The following is a 19,103-nucleotide window of genomic DNA, read 5'->3' as shown; positions in this document are numbered from 1 at the left end:
TTGTAAACACATTATTTATGCTATGTTAATTTAAAATGCCTATCGTACGTTTTTATAGTTATATTAGTATTTTATTTAGAAATGAAATTGATGACGGTATTACCTAATTATGTTCATCTGGACTTCTCATAATTCCAACAGGAAAGACACATGCAAGTAGTGCCTCCGTTTGACTATACAATTCATAAATACGAATACATATTTGTTTGTAATAAGAAGGATGGATCTGAATTTTTCATGTCGGGAGTAGGTAACACTCTTTGCATGATTGCAATAAAATTAACGAAATCTATAGGTTACCTATTGCCAATAGCTATACTTTGTGATTACCAATAGTTAAAGCCACAACTTTTTTCATTTTCGGTCGACCAACCTGTTTATTATGTTTATTGGTCATTTTGAATATCCATGAAATATATACCTGTAAATGTAAAGTTATCAGTTATTGTTCAGATATTTCAAGAATTAAAATCAATCATTTCCACTGTTTTATGAAAGAATATTTTCACTTTAACTTACATCAACTTCATCCGGCATCCATGGCAAATACAGCTCTTCCGATTTATGTTCACCTTTATGCTCGTCACAGTGATAGACGGTTACACTTTTCAAATAATCATAGGGCCTTGTATCTCCATAATAATTGCCTGTGCTGCATTTAAAATGTTCTTTATAAGATACTTTCAACTTATACCTCTTTTCTATGTCTTTGATTTTACTAATCAGTTCTTTGCGAATAGTACAACACATGTTTCCGATGTTCTTCTGTTTTTCGGAAAACGATAAAAGCTGCACAGCTATTCTATTTGCAGACATTGTTAACAAAAGCTTTTCAGATTCAGACTTATCCATGATATCAACGTCAAAAACACAAATTCCTCGGTATAATGCCATCGACTTTCCTTCATTAACTTTTGTAGGTTTATACTTTTTCATATACCCAGCAGAAAAATGATTGAAGAAGGCTGGTGGAAGAAATTCAAATTGGAGACAAAACCAAGAAGTTCTTGTACAATTTGGATGGTCACCACCAATGGTTTCGTATACTTCTTCAAATGATTTAGTCGGCATCATGCTTGGCATTACATATTTATCTTTTTCATTAGTTTTGACCAATATATCAAACTTTAACATTATATCAAGCAGTTCTTTTGTTTTTCCTACAAAATTGTCTCCGCTTTTTGATTCGAAAAGCTTGGTTATCAAACTTTTAGTTAGAAGACCGTTTTGTAGAAAATCTGTCCAACCCGCTGTAGGATCAATTTTATCCGACACTAAACATCGAAAGGCATCTACCAGCCATTGTGGATTGAGAATAATCAAATCTGGTATGTCTTCAAAATATATAATGTTTCCTACCTCATGCTGAAAACAAAGAAACCTTAACACTTCTTTCGAGTCTTCTATTCCAATTTCAGAATGTGCAGCCATCTCACGCATGTCAGAAAATTCAATGTAATTCTTTTTTTTTTCCATATTAACTTCAATCAAATGCTCTAAAAGAATCCATTTCAACGGCACACATTCTCCCCATGTGTTCATTTTCGTTGCGGTTTCTGATATTTCTTTTCGTAATTTTTCAAATTCGTCGTCCTTGTCCGTTCTATTGGATAAATAATATATGTTTTGTAAGTGTTTGAATTTGTTAAGCTTTCCAAAAACTTCGGCTAATTGTCGTCCAAGGACTGTTTTCCTGTTTTTTATATTTTCCTAAAATTAACATAAGATATCAATATAAGCAACAGGATAATTTGCGAACTATATTATCAAATATAAAAAAGAAGATGTGGCATGATTACGAATTAGACAACTGTCCACAAGAGACTAAAATGACAAAGAAATAAACAACTATAGGTCACCATACGCCTTCAACAATGAGCAAAACCCATACCGCATAGTCAGCTATAAAAGGCCCCGATGTTACAATGTAAAACAATATAAACGAGAAAACTAACGGTCTTATTTATGTACAAAAAATGAACGAAAAACAAATATGTAACACATTAACAAACGACAACCACTGAATTACAGGCAAATACATATTCTAAGCTCTTTCTTTCTTTATTTTTTTAACAATTGGTATATCACGTAACTATACTTTAAACGAGAATACGAGCATGGAATATTGAAAGCTATATCCTGTTCTAAGTGTCTAACTTAATAAGTTTGAATAATGCAATAATCTTACACGAGGGTTATATCTAATGAGATGTTCCTTAGTTAAAAGATTTGAAAGCTCGTATGAATTTGTATCATGTGCTTAGTTTTACCTTCGTGCATTTGTCTGTTCCAGTGAAAATAATTATTACACGTGGCCAAAGTTTTCCTTCCTTTTCCTCTGTTTGATGGCAGTGAATAGTATCAAACCAAAAATCAACATATTCTGTAACACAATGAAATTGTTAGGTACAAAACGATATTAAAACTCAATATTCCAAAAAAAAAATGACAACGCCAATTAAACTAGATGTGTCAAAGCGACACGAATGGCTCGTCTCAAAATATTGAGAAATGTGCAATTTCAATATCACATGTGGACACAAACATGATGGTAGTCTCACATATAAAAAAATCAGCTCAATTTCTGGAGGCGTATAGAAAAAAAAGTCTGTATAACTGATTTTCAACAATTTTCAAAATTGTAAATCCCTAATTTTTGGAAAAAGAAGTGGCGTGGAATGAAAATTAGACTTGATCTCTTATTCATCATGGTTAGCTCACACACCACAATTCAGCCTAATATCTGAAAGCATTTAGAAAAAAAGGTCCGTATATATTTTTTTTTAAATTTATCAAAGTCAATAGCCCTAAATTACAGCAACAAAAAAATGGAGCGGACCGAAACTATAACTTGATCTGTAACTCATCATGAGTAACTCCCATTTAAAAAATCAGCACAAAATCTGAAAGGATTTAGAAAAAAAGTCCTTATAAAAGTTATTTTCAACAATTTATCAAAGTCCATAGCCCGTAATTTTCGACCAAAATCGATCTGTAACTCATCATGGTTAACTCACATTCCAAAAATCATCCCAATATCTGAATGCAATTAGAAAGAATGTTCTTATAACTGTGATTTTTAACAATTTATCAAAATCCAAATACCCGTTATTTCGGCAAAAATTAGCAGATCAGAACAAAACTTAAACTTGATCTGTAACTCATCATAGTTAACACACATACCAGAAATCAGCCCAGTATCTGTATTTAGTTAGCCCATCCGAGCTCACCCATGAGCATGAATGTTAGGCCCGGTGTTTCTGCTGTGTTTTGGGGGGAAATCACTGAGTCCGGCTTCATCAGTGGTCGACTCAATAAGTTGTATATTGGCGTATAATTTATGTTTTTTTGTTTTATTTCGTATATTATATTGGACCATACACCGGTTGTCTTTGAATATCATATTAGTTGATTATGATTTATTTTTTTGTGAGATCAATATCATATTGTGTTGTGAAAGGTTGAGCAGACTATACCCACTAATGCTTTGATTATAGTTCTTGTAAATTTGTATGTCTTTTATGAGCTATAATAGGCTGGTGATTAAATATGTTCATACAATTAGGGTTTAATGAAATAAGGTTCCGGTGTTTTGTAATTATATTTTTTAGTATCTGTAAAGATGCGTTGAATTTTGTTAACATAACAAGTGGTTGTTCCCGTTTCGTCGGGCGTTGTATGAGTAGGTTTTCCCTTTCTATATTTTGTGTTTGATTAAAAATTTCGTTATTTTCAGATATGTTATATCCTCGTACAGAAACTAAAAAAAAAAATTACAAAACACCTGAACCTTATTTCATTAAACCATAGTTGTATGAACGTATTTAATCACCAGCCTTTTATAGCTTATAAAAGACATACAAATTTACAAGAACTATTATTAAAAGAATTAGTGGGTATAGTCTTCTCAACCTTTCACAGCATAATATGATACTGATCTCACAAAAAATAAATCATAATCAACTTATATGTTATTCAAAGACAACTGGTGTATGGTCCAATATAATATACGAAATTAAACAAAAAACATAAATAACACGACAATATATAACTTATTGAGTCGACCACCGATGAAGCCGGACTCAGGGATTTTTTTCCCCAAACACGGCAGAAACACCGGGCCTAACATTCATGCTCATGGGTAAGCTCGGATGGGCTATTGAAATACATTATGATTGGGCCTAGTCCGCTACTCATCCATTTCGCGAATCACTGCTTGTTGTGATCCATATGGACTTCAATGTTAGTCCCGCCAACCTAACACAGCACTGTACTTAGAAATAAAATAACAAGGTACATGTAAAACAAAAGATATAACTATAACCATAAAACCTAATTATAGGACTCCAAAAAAACTGGTTGTCTTTGGATTGTAAACGACATTTTACCAAATCACTTATTTACATCGTTCTTACATAACTTTCCCTGGACACCACCCAAGTTGCTTCAAACTTATCTTAGTAGATGACAGATGACAAACCACATTTAACAATCTCTACCGTAAAGTTTTACAAATGAAATTTCAACGCTATAAAACTGCATTTAAACTGTCAATCTACAGAACTGGTACTTCTGTGATATCTTAATTATTGAATGACGTGTCTCATATACAACCTTTTAACCAGAAAAAATCGAAGTTAAGTCACATTACTTCTTGGAATTATGTGGCGCTACAATAACAAACTCTCTCTCATCAAAACTAATTCAACTACGTACAATAGCCCGCTACTAAAACTTGAAACGAAATATAACTTAACAACAACCGAATACGACGGCAACATTTATTTGTGTGAAAAACCTCAAGCAGACAAAAAAAACAGCAGTAGCAGTAGAAATTTTAAAAAAAATCAACATGGACCAAACTGACATGAATTTTACATTAGAACATATAACCTAGAGGGACATGCCTTTGCCAGAATCCCTCAGTATGGATACCACTAAGAATGACAACCCAGTAAATGTTTTCGACGTCGACTTGACATGCCCAATTAAACAGGCAACACCTACAGTCGGAGCAACCATCAAAGCGATTAACACCATCCTTGAGAATAGACACCATATTCTACCACTAGAATATACCATCAGAAAAGAATCTACTAAAACACCCATATTTTTAATACAAACATTGACTTTAGACCATTTTATTGATCAAATGAAGCTAAGGACTTCTTTGTGGGAAAATTAAAGACTATACGTCAAGAATCTGACCAGGGTATCCTGAAAAAACTAACCGCATCATGTAAGGAGTTTACTATCAATTGTACCGTCGATGCTGATAAACCTCAACTGGAGCTATACAAAGAACTAAACTCGGGTTCCAAAAGTGGCAACAAGGCTATAAGAGAGTTCAATGAACTACTTAAACTTAAAAACAAGTGAACGGAAGAATACAGAACAAGTGTGAACAGAATGAACTCAAAATCGGGAAACACCACCAAGTTTAATAGGGATCGAAATCAGGCACGATTCTACCGGCAAATTAAATAGAAGAAGATAGACTGTGCATCTGAACATATAATGTTGTTTGTTCCTACTTAATTTTTGAACTAGTATATATCTATACAAATGTAAGTCTACCTCCAGATTAAAACTTTAATCTTGTATGTTATGATAGATGCTGGAATGTATTTACTACTATAGTTTTAAATTTACTACGACTGGCTAGTCAACTTATGAAGAAAATTATATATTATAATTAAACCTTATTTATTATCCCTGAAACGAAACGATAACGATATAATATCTCTCAACCCGGCACACATTAAATATAATGCAGAGTATACCAGTGAAGACAGATAAACAGTATCGATTACAACAATCAAATATCTATACACTATACAATGTAACAAAACCAACGATATCAATTGTATTATAATCTAATATTCAGGGATGTGCAGAAAAATATAAAATGTATAATAAAAACATTATATTAAACAAAACCACAAACTACAATTATTTACGCTATGTGAAGATCTTAGGCGGTCAGATATTCCATTCATAACTATTCACCTAATTAACCTTCTGCAAGTCATTCTATTTTTATCACAAATCTGACCCAAACAGTATCTGCAGTTGATCGGTATGTAACACGAGAAATGAGGTTAACATAGTACGTGCACATAATCAGTTCACTACTTTACAATCAACATGACCAGACGCTTTAATAGAACTATTAAAAACAAAAAAGTACGACATAAACTTGTAGAAAACAACAACTGTTACAATAAAAGGAGTAAATTACATACCAAGTTAGTAAAAAATGCCAAATAATTTGTGAAAATTTTTTTTTTGACATAATTTGACGGATCATGAAACCTTATTACTTGCAAAAGGTGTAAAGTTCATAATTAACCCTTCGAACAAAAATGCCATACGAAACGTTATGAAGGACTTTGAAGAATACTCAAGAAAACTTAGATGTCGATATCTCTATAATGATGGTAGAATTTACAAGATACATCCTTTTTACATAAATTCGGGATATAAACCGCTGGATTCTTGTCCAGCAATTGAAAGTTACATATTCTCAACTGAGATTCTCAACAACAATAGAACTTAGTAGAATGAAAATAAACAAACACACCAGAAATATATCTGCCGAGGAACTGTCGGCTATTCGGAATCTAAAGAAAAATAATAACATTATAATATGTAAAGCAGATAAAAAATCAACACTATGTATTCTTGACAAAGACAATTATTAACGTGAAGAATTAAGACAATTACATAATATACACTACGAAGAAATTGTTGAATCCAATGTAAAGGAGGTAGCTGAGACGGCATTTAGTATAATCAAAGACCGACATAGTGATAATGATATTGACAATATAACATTCCAATATTTGCAAGAAAACATTTATAAAACTAAAGTAGGAAAATTCTATTTGTTGCTCAAATACATAAACTATCCCAAAATATACTATCAGAAATGGAGAGAAATAAACAGCTAGACGACAAAATTTAATTCCGGGCAGACCAATTGTATCACTGTGTGGTACACCCCTACACATTATTGGGTACTATATCGATTATTTTCTTGTTCCACTTGTTAAAAAACAATATACATATATGAAAGATACGTCAAGTTTTAATAATTCGATTGAAAGATAAAACCCCAAAGAGACTTCTATCTAGTAACATTCGATGCTAAAAATATGTACACTTGCTTTACATTTAATGAAATACTAGAAGCCACTAACGCGGCACTGATCAATATTGATCCAAGCGAGTATGAAATCAAAGTTCCACCAAAGGATAGTATACTTCGCCTATTACGGCGTATTCTAAAAAACAATGAATTTATTTTTAACAATAAACTTTACCGTGAAACCTTGGGCGTGACTACGGGCGGATCGGCATCTGCTGAATTGGCAGACCTTACAATGTGTGTCATTCTTGAAAACGTTTTAAAATGCTTTCAGCACAGAACAAAATGATAATGCCTTTCAGATTTAGGGATGATGGCTGGATAATATATTCCGGACCTATAGAGGAAATACACGAACTATTTACAATAGCTAATACTACACACCCGCACTTGAAGTTCACTTACGAATTTTCCCGTAATGAAACAATATTCTTGGACACTGTCATATACAAAGGAGAAAGATTCTTTAAAGAAGGCATACTATACATTAAAACCTATATCAAACCAACTGAAACATTTCAATATCTGCACAGATACAGCTCACACCCGAAAAGTAATTTCAAAGTATTTATCAAGGGTGAAGTATTGAGATACATCAGAAACACCAGTAGCAGAACTGAATTTAAAGAACAGTTAGAAGCTTTTAAAACACGTCTCCTCAAACGAGGATATAAAATATCTGAAATCGACGAAATTTTTCTTCAAACACAAGATATAGAAAGGTAAAACCTACTTATACAACGCCCGACAAAACGGGAACAACCACAAGTTATGTTAACAAAATTCAACCCATCTATACAGAAACCAAAAAAATAAAATTACAAATCACCGGAACCTTATTTCATTAAACCCTAATTGTATAAACATATTTAATCATCAGCCTATTATAGCTTATAAAAGACATACAAATTTACAAGAACTATTATCAAAGCATTAGTGGGTATAGTCTGATCAACCTTTCACAACACAATATGATACTGATCTCAAAAAAATATAAATCATAATTAACTAATATGGTATTCAACGACAATCGGTGTATGGTCCAATATAATATACGAAGTTAAACAAAAATACATAAAAAACACGTCAATATAAAACTTATTGAGTCGACCACTGATGAAGCCGGACTCAGGGATTTCTTCCCCCAAACACGGCAGAAACACCGGGCCTAACATCCATGATCATGGGTGAGCTCGGATGGGCTATTTAAATACAAAAAACTGGTATCCCATTCATACATACATGCATATCTGGATATGTTTCAGAAATTAACTATCAAAATCATATATATACGTCATTTTACTATTGCCATGAGTGTAGTATCGCAACTTCGCAAGTACATTATATGCTCTACCGGTTACCTATGATAATATTTAACTAGTTTACACTGCTTTGGTTTTACCACCTCTTAAATGCAACAATCAGAACTATTGTATCCTTTTTTTTTTTATCTCGCATATGTTTTTTTGGAGTCAACTGATACAGTAGTATAGGCTTAAAACAAAAGAACCAATCGGCATAATAAAAAAATGTCCACGAAACAAAGGCTATTAACTTGATATGCTGATATCAAAATACTACTGTCCTCTATTGTACCATCTTCAAAACATGATCCTGCACTTGAGCAACACCCGAAGTAAACATTCGGAGAGTTAATAACAAGACAACAGACAGAATAAAGCAATTGAACTTTATTTTGAAGAGTACACAATTTTACTAGTTTAGAGGAGGGGTTAACCGCTCACAAACAAGTTGAAAACCTTCGTATTATAAATGTGCCAGATCTAAGTCATGAAGGCTGGCCGGACGGTTGCCATTAATTCCTTCCAGCTACCTTTTTTGAACGTTGGTGGATAGATGTCTCATTGAAAATCTTTGCTCATCTCATATTTTTGTTACAGTATAGTACTGATATTAATTGTACAACCTTTTTTTTATATGAAAAGACATACATCTTTTTAGATAAAAAGAATCATTTTAAGAGAACTTTCTATTGTGTTTTAATGCTTTTAACAAAAACATTAGAGGTTCCGCCTAACCCTGTGTCTTGTCTTCGATTGTAGCTGTCGGTATAAAAGTGTTATTTTGATTTGAACAGCAAATCCATATGTCTGTAAAATTTAAATGAAAAAAAAACGAAACAAATACACATAATAATCCTCTAATGTTGATTCCGTAAAATTATATGAAAGTTTGACAAAGTTATTGATGACTGTAAAACTTAAACCTCAGACTGAATCTGAATGATAATTGTCCAAAAAGTCCATTGATCAGTAAAATACGGAGAAAATGAAAATGAATATTTCCATAATTATGATGGATACTGTATTTTGGTCATAATCATACTCCTGTAAAATAATCATGAAATGCAATGAAGGTATGGCTAAGTTTTTGATGTTCAAACAAAAACTACAGACTGAACTTAAACTTTGACGCCGCCGACTCAAACGCCGACGACGCAATTAAGTATCTATTAAAAGTCGTATTAAAAGCAACGTCTTAGAAGCTATTCAGTTAACAGGTTCCATTTTACTTAAAGTTTTTACAGCATGACGTAAGTTGAACACACACTTACTCACCAACACACACACACACACACACACACAAATGTCTCACTAGTAAATATAGGACAGATAAGCATACAACGGAAAATTATAAATAAATTAAAACATGCAGTCAAACTTGCTTTTAGAGACCGCTTAAGGGATAGCAAAAAAGTGGTCTTTTAAGACAGGTGGTATTTTAATACAGGTCCAATCTATATAGAAAAAAAATAAGGGAGATAATTTTGTACTTCCGGTTTGAAAAATGTTTTTTTCTGGTATTATTTAAAAGTTTTCTTGACACTGATTCCAAAAAAAATCTCGTTTTATATTCTTTTATATTAATAAAGTACAAAAAATAGCTACTTCCGGTTTTCACAAGGCCACTTCCGGTTGGCTTTTTCCAAGGTTAAATGACTTGAAACCTAATGCAAAAGTCCCATGGCTTTATCATGTATACATATGAGGTAAAAGCAAAGGTCAAAATCTTGATCGTCAATTTAACCTATGATCTTGAGCTCAATTGCAAGGTCATCAACCAAGGACCTCAAATCAAAAGACCCTAGGTCTTAATTATATTTGGTTCATGAGTTATATCACCATATGCATATTTTTAAACAAATGGGGGAGAAAACTCTAATTTGAAGTAAGCGTACACTTTAAACCAATATGTATGTGTTACGACATGTCGCAACTAACAATTAAGGAAAAATATGTGGTCAATATTTTATATCGTGTTTGAAAAGAGGTAAAAATAAGCCAAAATCCAAATTAAGAAATGACCTTGACCTTTGACTTTGACCCTATTTTCTTTATTTTTTTTGGACCAAGGACCTCAAATCCAAAAAACCTAGGTCTCTATCACTTATGGTTTACCAATTAAAATTACATTTTACTTAATAATTAAAAAGGGGAAATAACTCTCAAATGGAGTTCCCAGACCACTTCGCTCAAAATTATTTTTAAGATCCTGAGGACATAGCGAGCATATTGGTGAATTAATTTTGCCGTAATCTTTAAAGGTTGCGAAGGAGATTTGTACACAAGAAAAACAGTGTTTTGGGAGATAACTTTTACAATAAAAAGTGTTCGGCTTAACAAGGTCAGTTTCAAAATTGTAATAAATGTTCGATATCATACGCAAAAAATCTAAGCGACATCTTGTGAAACAAAAAAGCACCGTCAGAAAAAATTGGCGGAAGAAGAAAAAAAATTAATAAAAATTAGAAGAAGAAAAACAATAGAACAGAAACAGAAACAGAAAAGTGGAAAGACCTAACTTGGTTAACAAAACAATATCTATGCAGTTTTCATCGTTAATGGACATGCTTCATTTTTTTTTACAAATACCTGCGCTTATCCATGTTTGCTGAATTTGAGATCAGAGAACCATATAGGTGTAAAATTAAATTGATTGAGTTATCAAAAGTTATCGCAAATACTGAACTCCGAAGAAAATTTGAAAAGGAAAGTCCATAACAACTGTCATGTTCCTGACTTGATACAGGCATTTTCTGATATAGAAAATGGTGGATAAAACCTGGTCTAAACGGAACATAGACCATTCAGTTGTATGGCAGTCGCATCAAATTCCATATTATTTGTCTGCAAAAGGGAAGTCCCATCACAGAAGGCTTTTCGGGGTTGTTTTACTACTACACATTTTTTTTTTCGTTCCCTGATTATCTAACAACATGTTGCGGCTCCGTTTGGTTAAGAATCATATCTTCTCTAATGTTATTGACAACTATGTGTGAGCAAAACAAAGAGACATAATCAGTCAGGGGCGTTACTTAAACAAGTTTTTTTTTTAATTACTTATATATGTAATTTTTTATTTTAAAAATAATAAAATTACTTAATAGAGTTATTTTAATTTTCAATAGAAACTTACACTAAATGTAGTGTTCATGATTTTAAACAACATTTTATATCATAAAATAAAGAATTTATCAGATTTGAGAGGAGTAAAGAGATAAATGGTTACTTTGAAAATAATGACAAAAATGTTACCTGAATAAGTTATTTTAAACAGTTTTGAAAAAAAAAGCAATAACACTTATTTAAGGCACATATTTAATTGATTTAGGTTACAAATTATAAATAACTTCAGGTCTTAATTAATTCACAAGTAACTATCTATCTATATCAGTCTACCTTCAAGATTTTAGAGGAAAATGATAATTCAATAGTCCCAAGAGACCAATCTTTGACCCAGAAGCGTCGGTATGAAAGATAAGTGCGTCAGAAAGTTAATTAGTGTTTCAGAAGAATTAGTTTTTATATATCATGGAATAAATAACCAGACAAGTTGCTTTCTTTAAAAAAAGAAATGCAATCGTAAACCCAAATGCTTGTTTGGCATTATATATATATAAGATAATTGTTAAATAAAGATGTATTGTCTTATATTACTTTTGTTGTGCATAAGAATTAGAAACTGACATTGCCTGTTTACTTAATGTAATACCGGCACCACACATCAACGTAAAGATCCGACGTACGTCGGCCGTGGTAAAAAAAATTAATGCACGCTACCAATTATACGCTAGTAATTTTGATGCATTAAACCTGTCAATCATATCTGTATCGTGTGCACAACGAGCTTAAAGTGTGTATTGGGTGTGCGTGAAGCGTACCTAAGCGTTTCTCCTAGTCTTTCTACATTCCCAACTGCAGGTCTGTCTATATGTGAATGTTTGTCAATAAGTCTGTCACATTCGCCCGTCTGTTTACATGTTTACGAGTCCGTCTATGTCCACTGGTTCGTCTACATGTTCACGAGTTTTGAAATAGCTTTCGGTAAGTGCGATTATTTCAGTGATTTGTGTCTATTGTTTTTATGTAAGTGATTATTGTGCACCGTACCCATATTTTTAGGGACGCGAATTGAAACTGATATTTTACATTTTTTTCTTGCGATTTGAAGTCCTTAAGGTTTGGTTCATTTGGGAGGGTTGGGTTTATGGCCACCACATTGTTTATGTGCCAATGTCCATTATAAAGCCAGGAACATGTAGTACAGTGGTTGTTGTTCATAATTCAAGTCGGTCAAGTTTTTTTCGTAAATTATTTTGTTATCAATAAGGCTGTTTAGTTTTGTTTGATTTTTGTTTTTAGATCTTAATGGTCGGGGCATTTAATAGCCGACTAAATAGTGTTTTTTTATTCATTTTTGGAGGCCGCTCGGGTGGCCTTTAAAGACTTACTATCACGTCAGTGTAACTCTAGTTAGTACTTGTATCATTAGTGCTGGACCATAGTCGATCATATGCACCTTTGAGGCAGGCGGGATATTTTTGTTGATCTTTGTACAGCTCAAACTAATGGGAGTAGTTCCTGTACTTCTATGTCTAGTCCCATGTTGCATGGTTAGAGAGGGTGTAATATCTTCTGTAGGTTTGATGAAGTTTCACCCGTATCGGACTTCTTCTCCTGAATGAAAGCTTTCACGCGACGAGTTTTTTTGTATGCAATGTGCCCTTAACGTTTCCAAACTTATCTGTAGCGTTTGTAACGCTCGTGAAGCGTGTATATATATATTATGTGCGTGCAGTTTACAGGTATACGCTGGACAAACGCTTGAGCTGAATGAAATTTTTTATGTTTCATTAAAAAAAATTCTGAAGTAAAAGCGTTCACCAAGCGTATACCTTGGCATTTCGACGTACTTCAAACTTATGGAACGCGGGTTTAAACGCTTGCGTAGCGTTCCTCTGGTTAGCAACTAAGTTACGCATACGATGATACGGACTTTGTTCATTTTCTTTTTTGACTGATTGTTTTACATTGTCATTTCGGGGCCTTTTATAGCCGACTATGCGATACGTGCTTTGCCTGTTGTTGAAGGCCGTACGGTGACCCATAGTTTGTATTTCTGTGTTATTTTGGTTTTCTGTAGATAGTTGTCTCGTTGACACCAAACCATATCATCTTTTTTAAATTCGATATCTTATCGCCGACCTGGTTAAGTCTGCTAGAAATGCATGCATGATTTATTTTTAGGTTATCAGTCGTAATTAAAGTGGCACATTTAATTCGTTGTTTCATTGCTTGAAGTATCATTTCTTACATCTGCGTGGTTAAATGTGTATTTTTCTAAAATAAATTTTAGATTTAGATTTCAGTCACGGTTATTTCCCCCCTTCATATTGAATATCTATACTTATCAGTCGCATTTTAATGACGAAAAGGATTCAGAGGTTATTATGTGACCTCCTTGTTTTTAAAAAAAGGTAAATAATGTTGCAGTATTTAAATAAAGAAAATAACTTTAAATTTGCAATATTATTGAAAATAAATACGGACATAACTGTCATAACTAATTTTAACGTTATTTTCAATAAAAGAATATTTTTTGAAAAATACTCGTTTTTACACCTATTTGAGGCACGTATTTATTTATGATTATATTTCCATGTCCTTGGTCTATCATAGACGTAAAATTTCAAAAAGTGCTAATCCTTTTTTTAAAGATTTTAGTTTTAATTGTTCTCGTTCAAAATATTTTATTTTTTCATATTCGATATCTATTTAATTTTATTTTTAAAAACCATTTTTTTTTATATTAAGTTGTAATATTTATCAAAAAAAAAATTAACTGTAATTTAATCATATGCAAGAACGACTTCCCTTTAATTTCAGTATAAAAAAATAAATAGCTTGCTTTTTACAACATGTACATCTTCACTAAACGTAAAATCTAGAATAAAATGCTACTAAAACTCTTTCTAAAGATTTATTTTTAATTTTTAATTATTCTCGTTCAGAGTATAAAGCGCATTGTTTACATGAAATCCTATCTCATATCTAAACACAGCTGGTTACATCGTTTGACTAATTAAAATACTACGCATGTAGGTTAATATTAGCAGCTTAAATATTATATCATAATAAATTTATGATCATACGTAAAATATCTCTATAGCAACTGAAGATTCTAATGCATATTCAACAGATTAGTAAGCTATTGCGCATGCATTTGAAAGGTGGTCATAGCTATTGCGCATGTATTTGAAAGGTGGGCATAGAAAGAACAGAAGTGTTCCGAATAACATCCGGTGTTCCGAAAGACTACATCACTCGTCCAATATTTACTGCGTAAACCCTCAGGGGTTTACGCAATAACTGTGAAAATTATTTAAAGCTTGTAAAATCTGTATTCTTGGACACCTATGAAATAATATTCAGAAAAATAACTTTTATAAGTTATATTTAAATTAGCCTCGTTTTCAACATTACTTGTATAGGTAATTTTAATTGTTACTTGTTTAAGTAATGCCCCTGACTGATAATAGGTTAAGTTATCGAAAATAGGGGTAAATCAGTCAGCATTGTGTTATTATCTTAAACACTATAAAAACAAACATAAATGTAACAAAGAAGCACCCAAAAACAAATCATAGTACAAAAACACAATGATGGGATACAGAGTCACGTCTAAGATGTAATAACAAACATAAAAATGCATATCGACTAAGAACATAAGCAAAAATGAAATTCAAGCATACACATTTTTTAAATGTATGCAAAAAACTAGATGTTCAACAAACTTATTGTCTGAAAAAGGGATTTTTACCTCGAGAAGTCCCATCACAGAAGGCTTTTTGGGGTTGTTTTACTACTACAAAAAAAACACATTTTTTTGTTCCCTGGTTATCTAACAATATAGTTAAATGTATGTTTCGAAAAGGACCAATTTGTTTTAAGATTATATCTGATTCTTCCAAGTTAAATGTACATGTTGCGGCTCCGTTTGGTTAAGAATAAAATCTTCTCTAATGTTAATCATCCTAGTTCCTGAATGTAGGATGTGTTGACGATGAACCGTAAACCTTTGGCGTAATGTGTTTCCTATTTTTCAAAAACAATCTTTTTGGCACAAATCACATTTAATTGCATAAATTGAATTTCTTGATGCGAATGTAAACGAGTTCTTATTATCTATAAATATTGTGGATAACAGATATTCTTCATAAGAATGATATATGATCTAAAATGAATCAAATCAATATTTAGTTATAACACTTTTGAATTTTTTACAATTAAAACAGAACAAATAATTTGTACAATTCTACATTTAAAAAATAAGACGAAGGTTAGGTATTTACAACACGTATATATGCTTCTAACAAAAATAGAAATGTGCGATTTGAAATTGTACACTTCTAAAATGTCAAAGATGACGAAAGTTAAGATATCAAAATACTAATACTCTAAGAAGCAGGGTAGCTTTGTAATAATCGATATTTTTTTACCTTCATTATTGTTTATATCTCTCCATAAAGGGGCACTAGCTGTCGAATGCATGTTCACCGATTTGACTCAACTTCTCATATGTTATTTATAACAAGGTAAAACATTAATCCGAATTATATCAAAAGTCTAAAACAAACAATTTAGAAGGCATGGTCTCGATAAAATGTAGGTTCTTTTCGTGTGTTTTTAGTCTAAAACCCATCTAATTATCTTCCAGATGACCTCCGATTGCCATATAAGCGATATAAACATAAAGATAGATATACATAGATATAGAAACTCGTGGATTTTTCTTGGTCTGTTTAATTTCATATCATAGATTAAAAATATATGTTGATCATTGTTTTTAACTGTACAAGAATGTTAATTGATGCATTAATACATGCAATCAACTGATTTACTTTTGTTTCACTTTTAATGCTGAAAATCTTTTCCTATAAATAAATGAACACGGACAGTGCATATGTTATACATCTCTAGCTAAGGGGTTAAATTGAAGTTCACATGAATACAGATTGAAAGAGGTCGAATTTTTCACTTGCAAGCTTAAAATTCATAATCAATGTTTGATATTGATTTTGACAAAATTAAACAATAATGGCTGCTAAAGTGAATGATTTTTTGCACTATTTCACTTTCATTAATAATTGAACAAATTTTGTGTTAGGCTTTTCTATACATCGTAGCTAGTGCTCCTTTTAATGAGGATGATCAACATTTATTGTACTTTAAAACATAGCTTAAATAGCTTAAATGCCTATGACAAATTGGATAGTTTTAAACGATTTGACAGTATGAAAATTTGAGTTTTATAGGAAAAGGAGTTTGAGTGTAAAATTTTCAATGGTTAAGTAAAAATATTTCAAAATCTCATAATAATAGACCTACCTCCAGAATGTTGCATATCTTCAAAATACTGTTTAACCCCATCGGTACGAATATCTTCTGTAAATTCAGCAACCAACAGATATATAGCACGACTTGTCAAAAAAGCCTGATGCGTAGCATAGAATTCCTTTTGTCCTGCGAAGTCCCATAGTCCACATGGTGCAAAATGGTTCAAAGAATTATATGAATTCGGTGTCGATGCAAAAACATCCGAGAGCAAACCCGACGGCATATCAAGGGGTGATGACCGATGTTTACTGACATTTACTTTCAGAGTGTTTGCTGTGGTAGTATTATTTGTACTGTCATATCTAGTATCTTTTATGTCGTTATCCTTCTCATTAATGTTTTCCAATTTTTCTATGTTTTCGTCTTCCAATTTTTCTATGTTTTCGTCTTCAAATGTAGAAATTGTTTCAAGAAGACTTATATCTCTTTTCTCTGCCAATTTTGCATATGTTGTGTTGACCGTTGCTGTAACTGGTTCTGGTTCTGGTTTTGGTTTTGGTTCTGGTTCCGAATGATCAATTATTCCACTGATTATTGTTTCAATCTCATTTCTAGTTTGAACTTCATCAGGTCCTGATTTGGGGGTTGGTGATTTTGAAACCCTTACAGTGTCCTTTGAATTATTTTCTAACGTTTGGTCTATAACTCTCTGAATGCGCTCTTGTTTAGTATCAGAAACACCTGCAGAAAAAAACGGAGATGTATCAATTGTTTAAAAAAAAAAGAGTACTACTCTTTTCAAAATTCAGCGACAGTAATTGACAAACTCATATTTCCAATGAGGTAAACATTTTACAGATTTGCAGGATACATCCATTGTATTCGTTTAATCATACAGTAATTTGGCTGCCTTTGTTTTCTTAGATATTCAGATGTTTTAAAATTGTGTGACATAATCTTTTGGCAGTTGCGTGTCATATTACAAAGTTGTTTGTTAATGTCCAAATTAAAAAAAAGATTAGTCAACATTGACACATTGATGATTGTTTTGTGACGCTTTAGCGTGGTAAGGTACATTGTGAATCTGTTAATAAAGGGAAGTCCATATAGTTTCACATTGAAGAATATATTTTTCAACATAAAAGTAATGTTAAATATAAAATGAATCTGTTAACAAAAGAAAACCATATTTTGACTCAATCGAGAGAAAAAAAAGTGGCAATACATTAAGAATTTTAAAATCTCGTTACTTACTAATGTTTTTTTTAACAACCTCGACTTGCTATAAGGAACTCACACCTTCGGGAATTTTGTTGTCATTTTCTGACAACTGACATATTTCAATAATTAGGAAAAGAAATAATAAAATTGTTTCAATTTCATGCTCTCTGTCATATGTTCAAGCGAATTATAAAAAAACCATGTCGTTTGTACCATATCATTCTTTGTCGAGCAGTTAAAAACAAAACTCATTTGAGATAACAAAGTTCTTGTAATGTCAACTATTCAAGATTTTTACATGACGCTGCATTTTAGTATAATATAACTATTAGTATTATAAGCACATTTAAATGTTCAGCTGAAAATGCATTTCCAAGGTTTCAAAACATTTTTTGCGTGAAAATCACATTTTTCTGACGATTTCTGCAAAATTTCAAATGGCCTTTGTGAGTCTTGTGTGATGTTGAGTTTCAGTTCATTCATATGATGATGAGTTAAGTATCATATCCCTGTTCACTGAATTAGTACACATTTTTATATACATGTAGATGCCAGTTGAAGCCCTCCTCCTGTTGTGGGATTATTTGCCATGTTGAAGGCCCAATATAGCCTTCGGCTGCTTTCTGCTCTTTGGTCGGATTGTTGTCTCTTTGACCTATTCCCCATATCCACTCTCAATTTTATTCAAAGCCAACAATCCCGACAAAATGTACGTTTTTTTTATTTCAATTTCTTTTAAAAGAGACTTCTAATATTTAAATTTTTTTAATCTGTATTGATTAATAATTTATTCTTAAGTTTACGAGAACTGCTCTTAGATTCAGAGAATACGAAGTTGTCATAAAATGAGAAATCGTAGGAGCGTTCTATTGAATAATCATCTTCGGGTTAATATTACAGGTGTCCAAATCTGTTTCGTCTTCATCACAATATATACAGTACTTTTTATTATTTTAAAAGACATTTGAGGATATGGCTTCTCAATAGCCTTCCTTATCAAAATCTATCCGATTATTGCAACTGTCACAAAAGAGGGAGGAAAGATACCAGAGGGACATTCAAACTCATAAATAAAAAATAAACTGACGACACCA

The 19,103-nt window shown here is 32.1% G+C and overlaps 1 protein-coding gene across 1 annotated transcript in view; it reads right to left on the bottom strand.

Annotated features, from left to right (window-relative positions):
* Positions 1-19,103, bottom strand: part of LOC134727837 (probable serine/threonine-protein kinase roco6) — a 73,790-nt gene that overhangs the window by 16,581 nt on the left and 38,106 nt on the right. The window contains exons 3-5 of the mRNA XM_063592229.1: positions 16,840-17,529; positions 2,271-2,383; positions 520-1,710 (exon numbers count right to left, since the gene is read on the bottom strand). Coding sequence (XP_063448299.1) covers positions 520-1,710; positions 2,271-2,383; positions 16,840-17,529 — 1,994 coding nt within the window. The remainder of the gene's footprint in view (positions 1-519; positions 1,711-2,270; positions 2,384-16,839; positions 17,530-19,103) is intronic.

This window comes from Mytilus trossulus, chromosome 8 (assembly GCF_036588685.1).
Source record: "Mytilus trossulus isolate FHL-02 chromosome 8, PNRI_Mtr1.1.1.hap1, whole genome shotgun sequence".
NCBI classification, from domain to species: Eukaryota; Metazoa; Mollusca; class Bivalvia; order Mytilida; family Mytilidae; genus Mytilus; species Mytilus trossulus.
The sequence above is the reverse complement of the archived record's forward strand: the minus strand, read 5'-3'. Positions and strand labels throughout refer to the sequence as shown.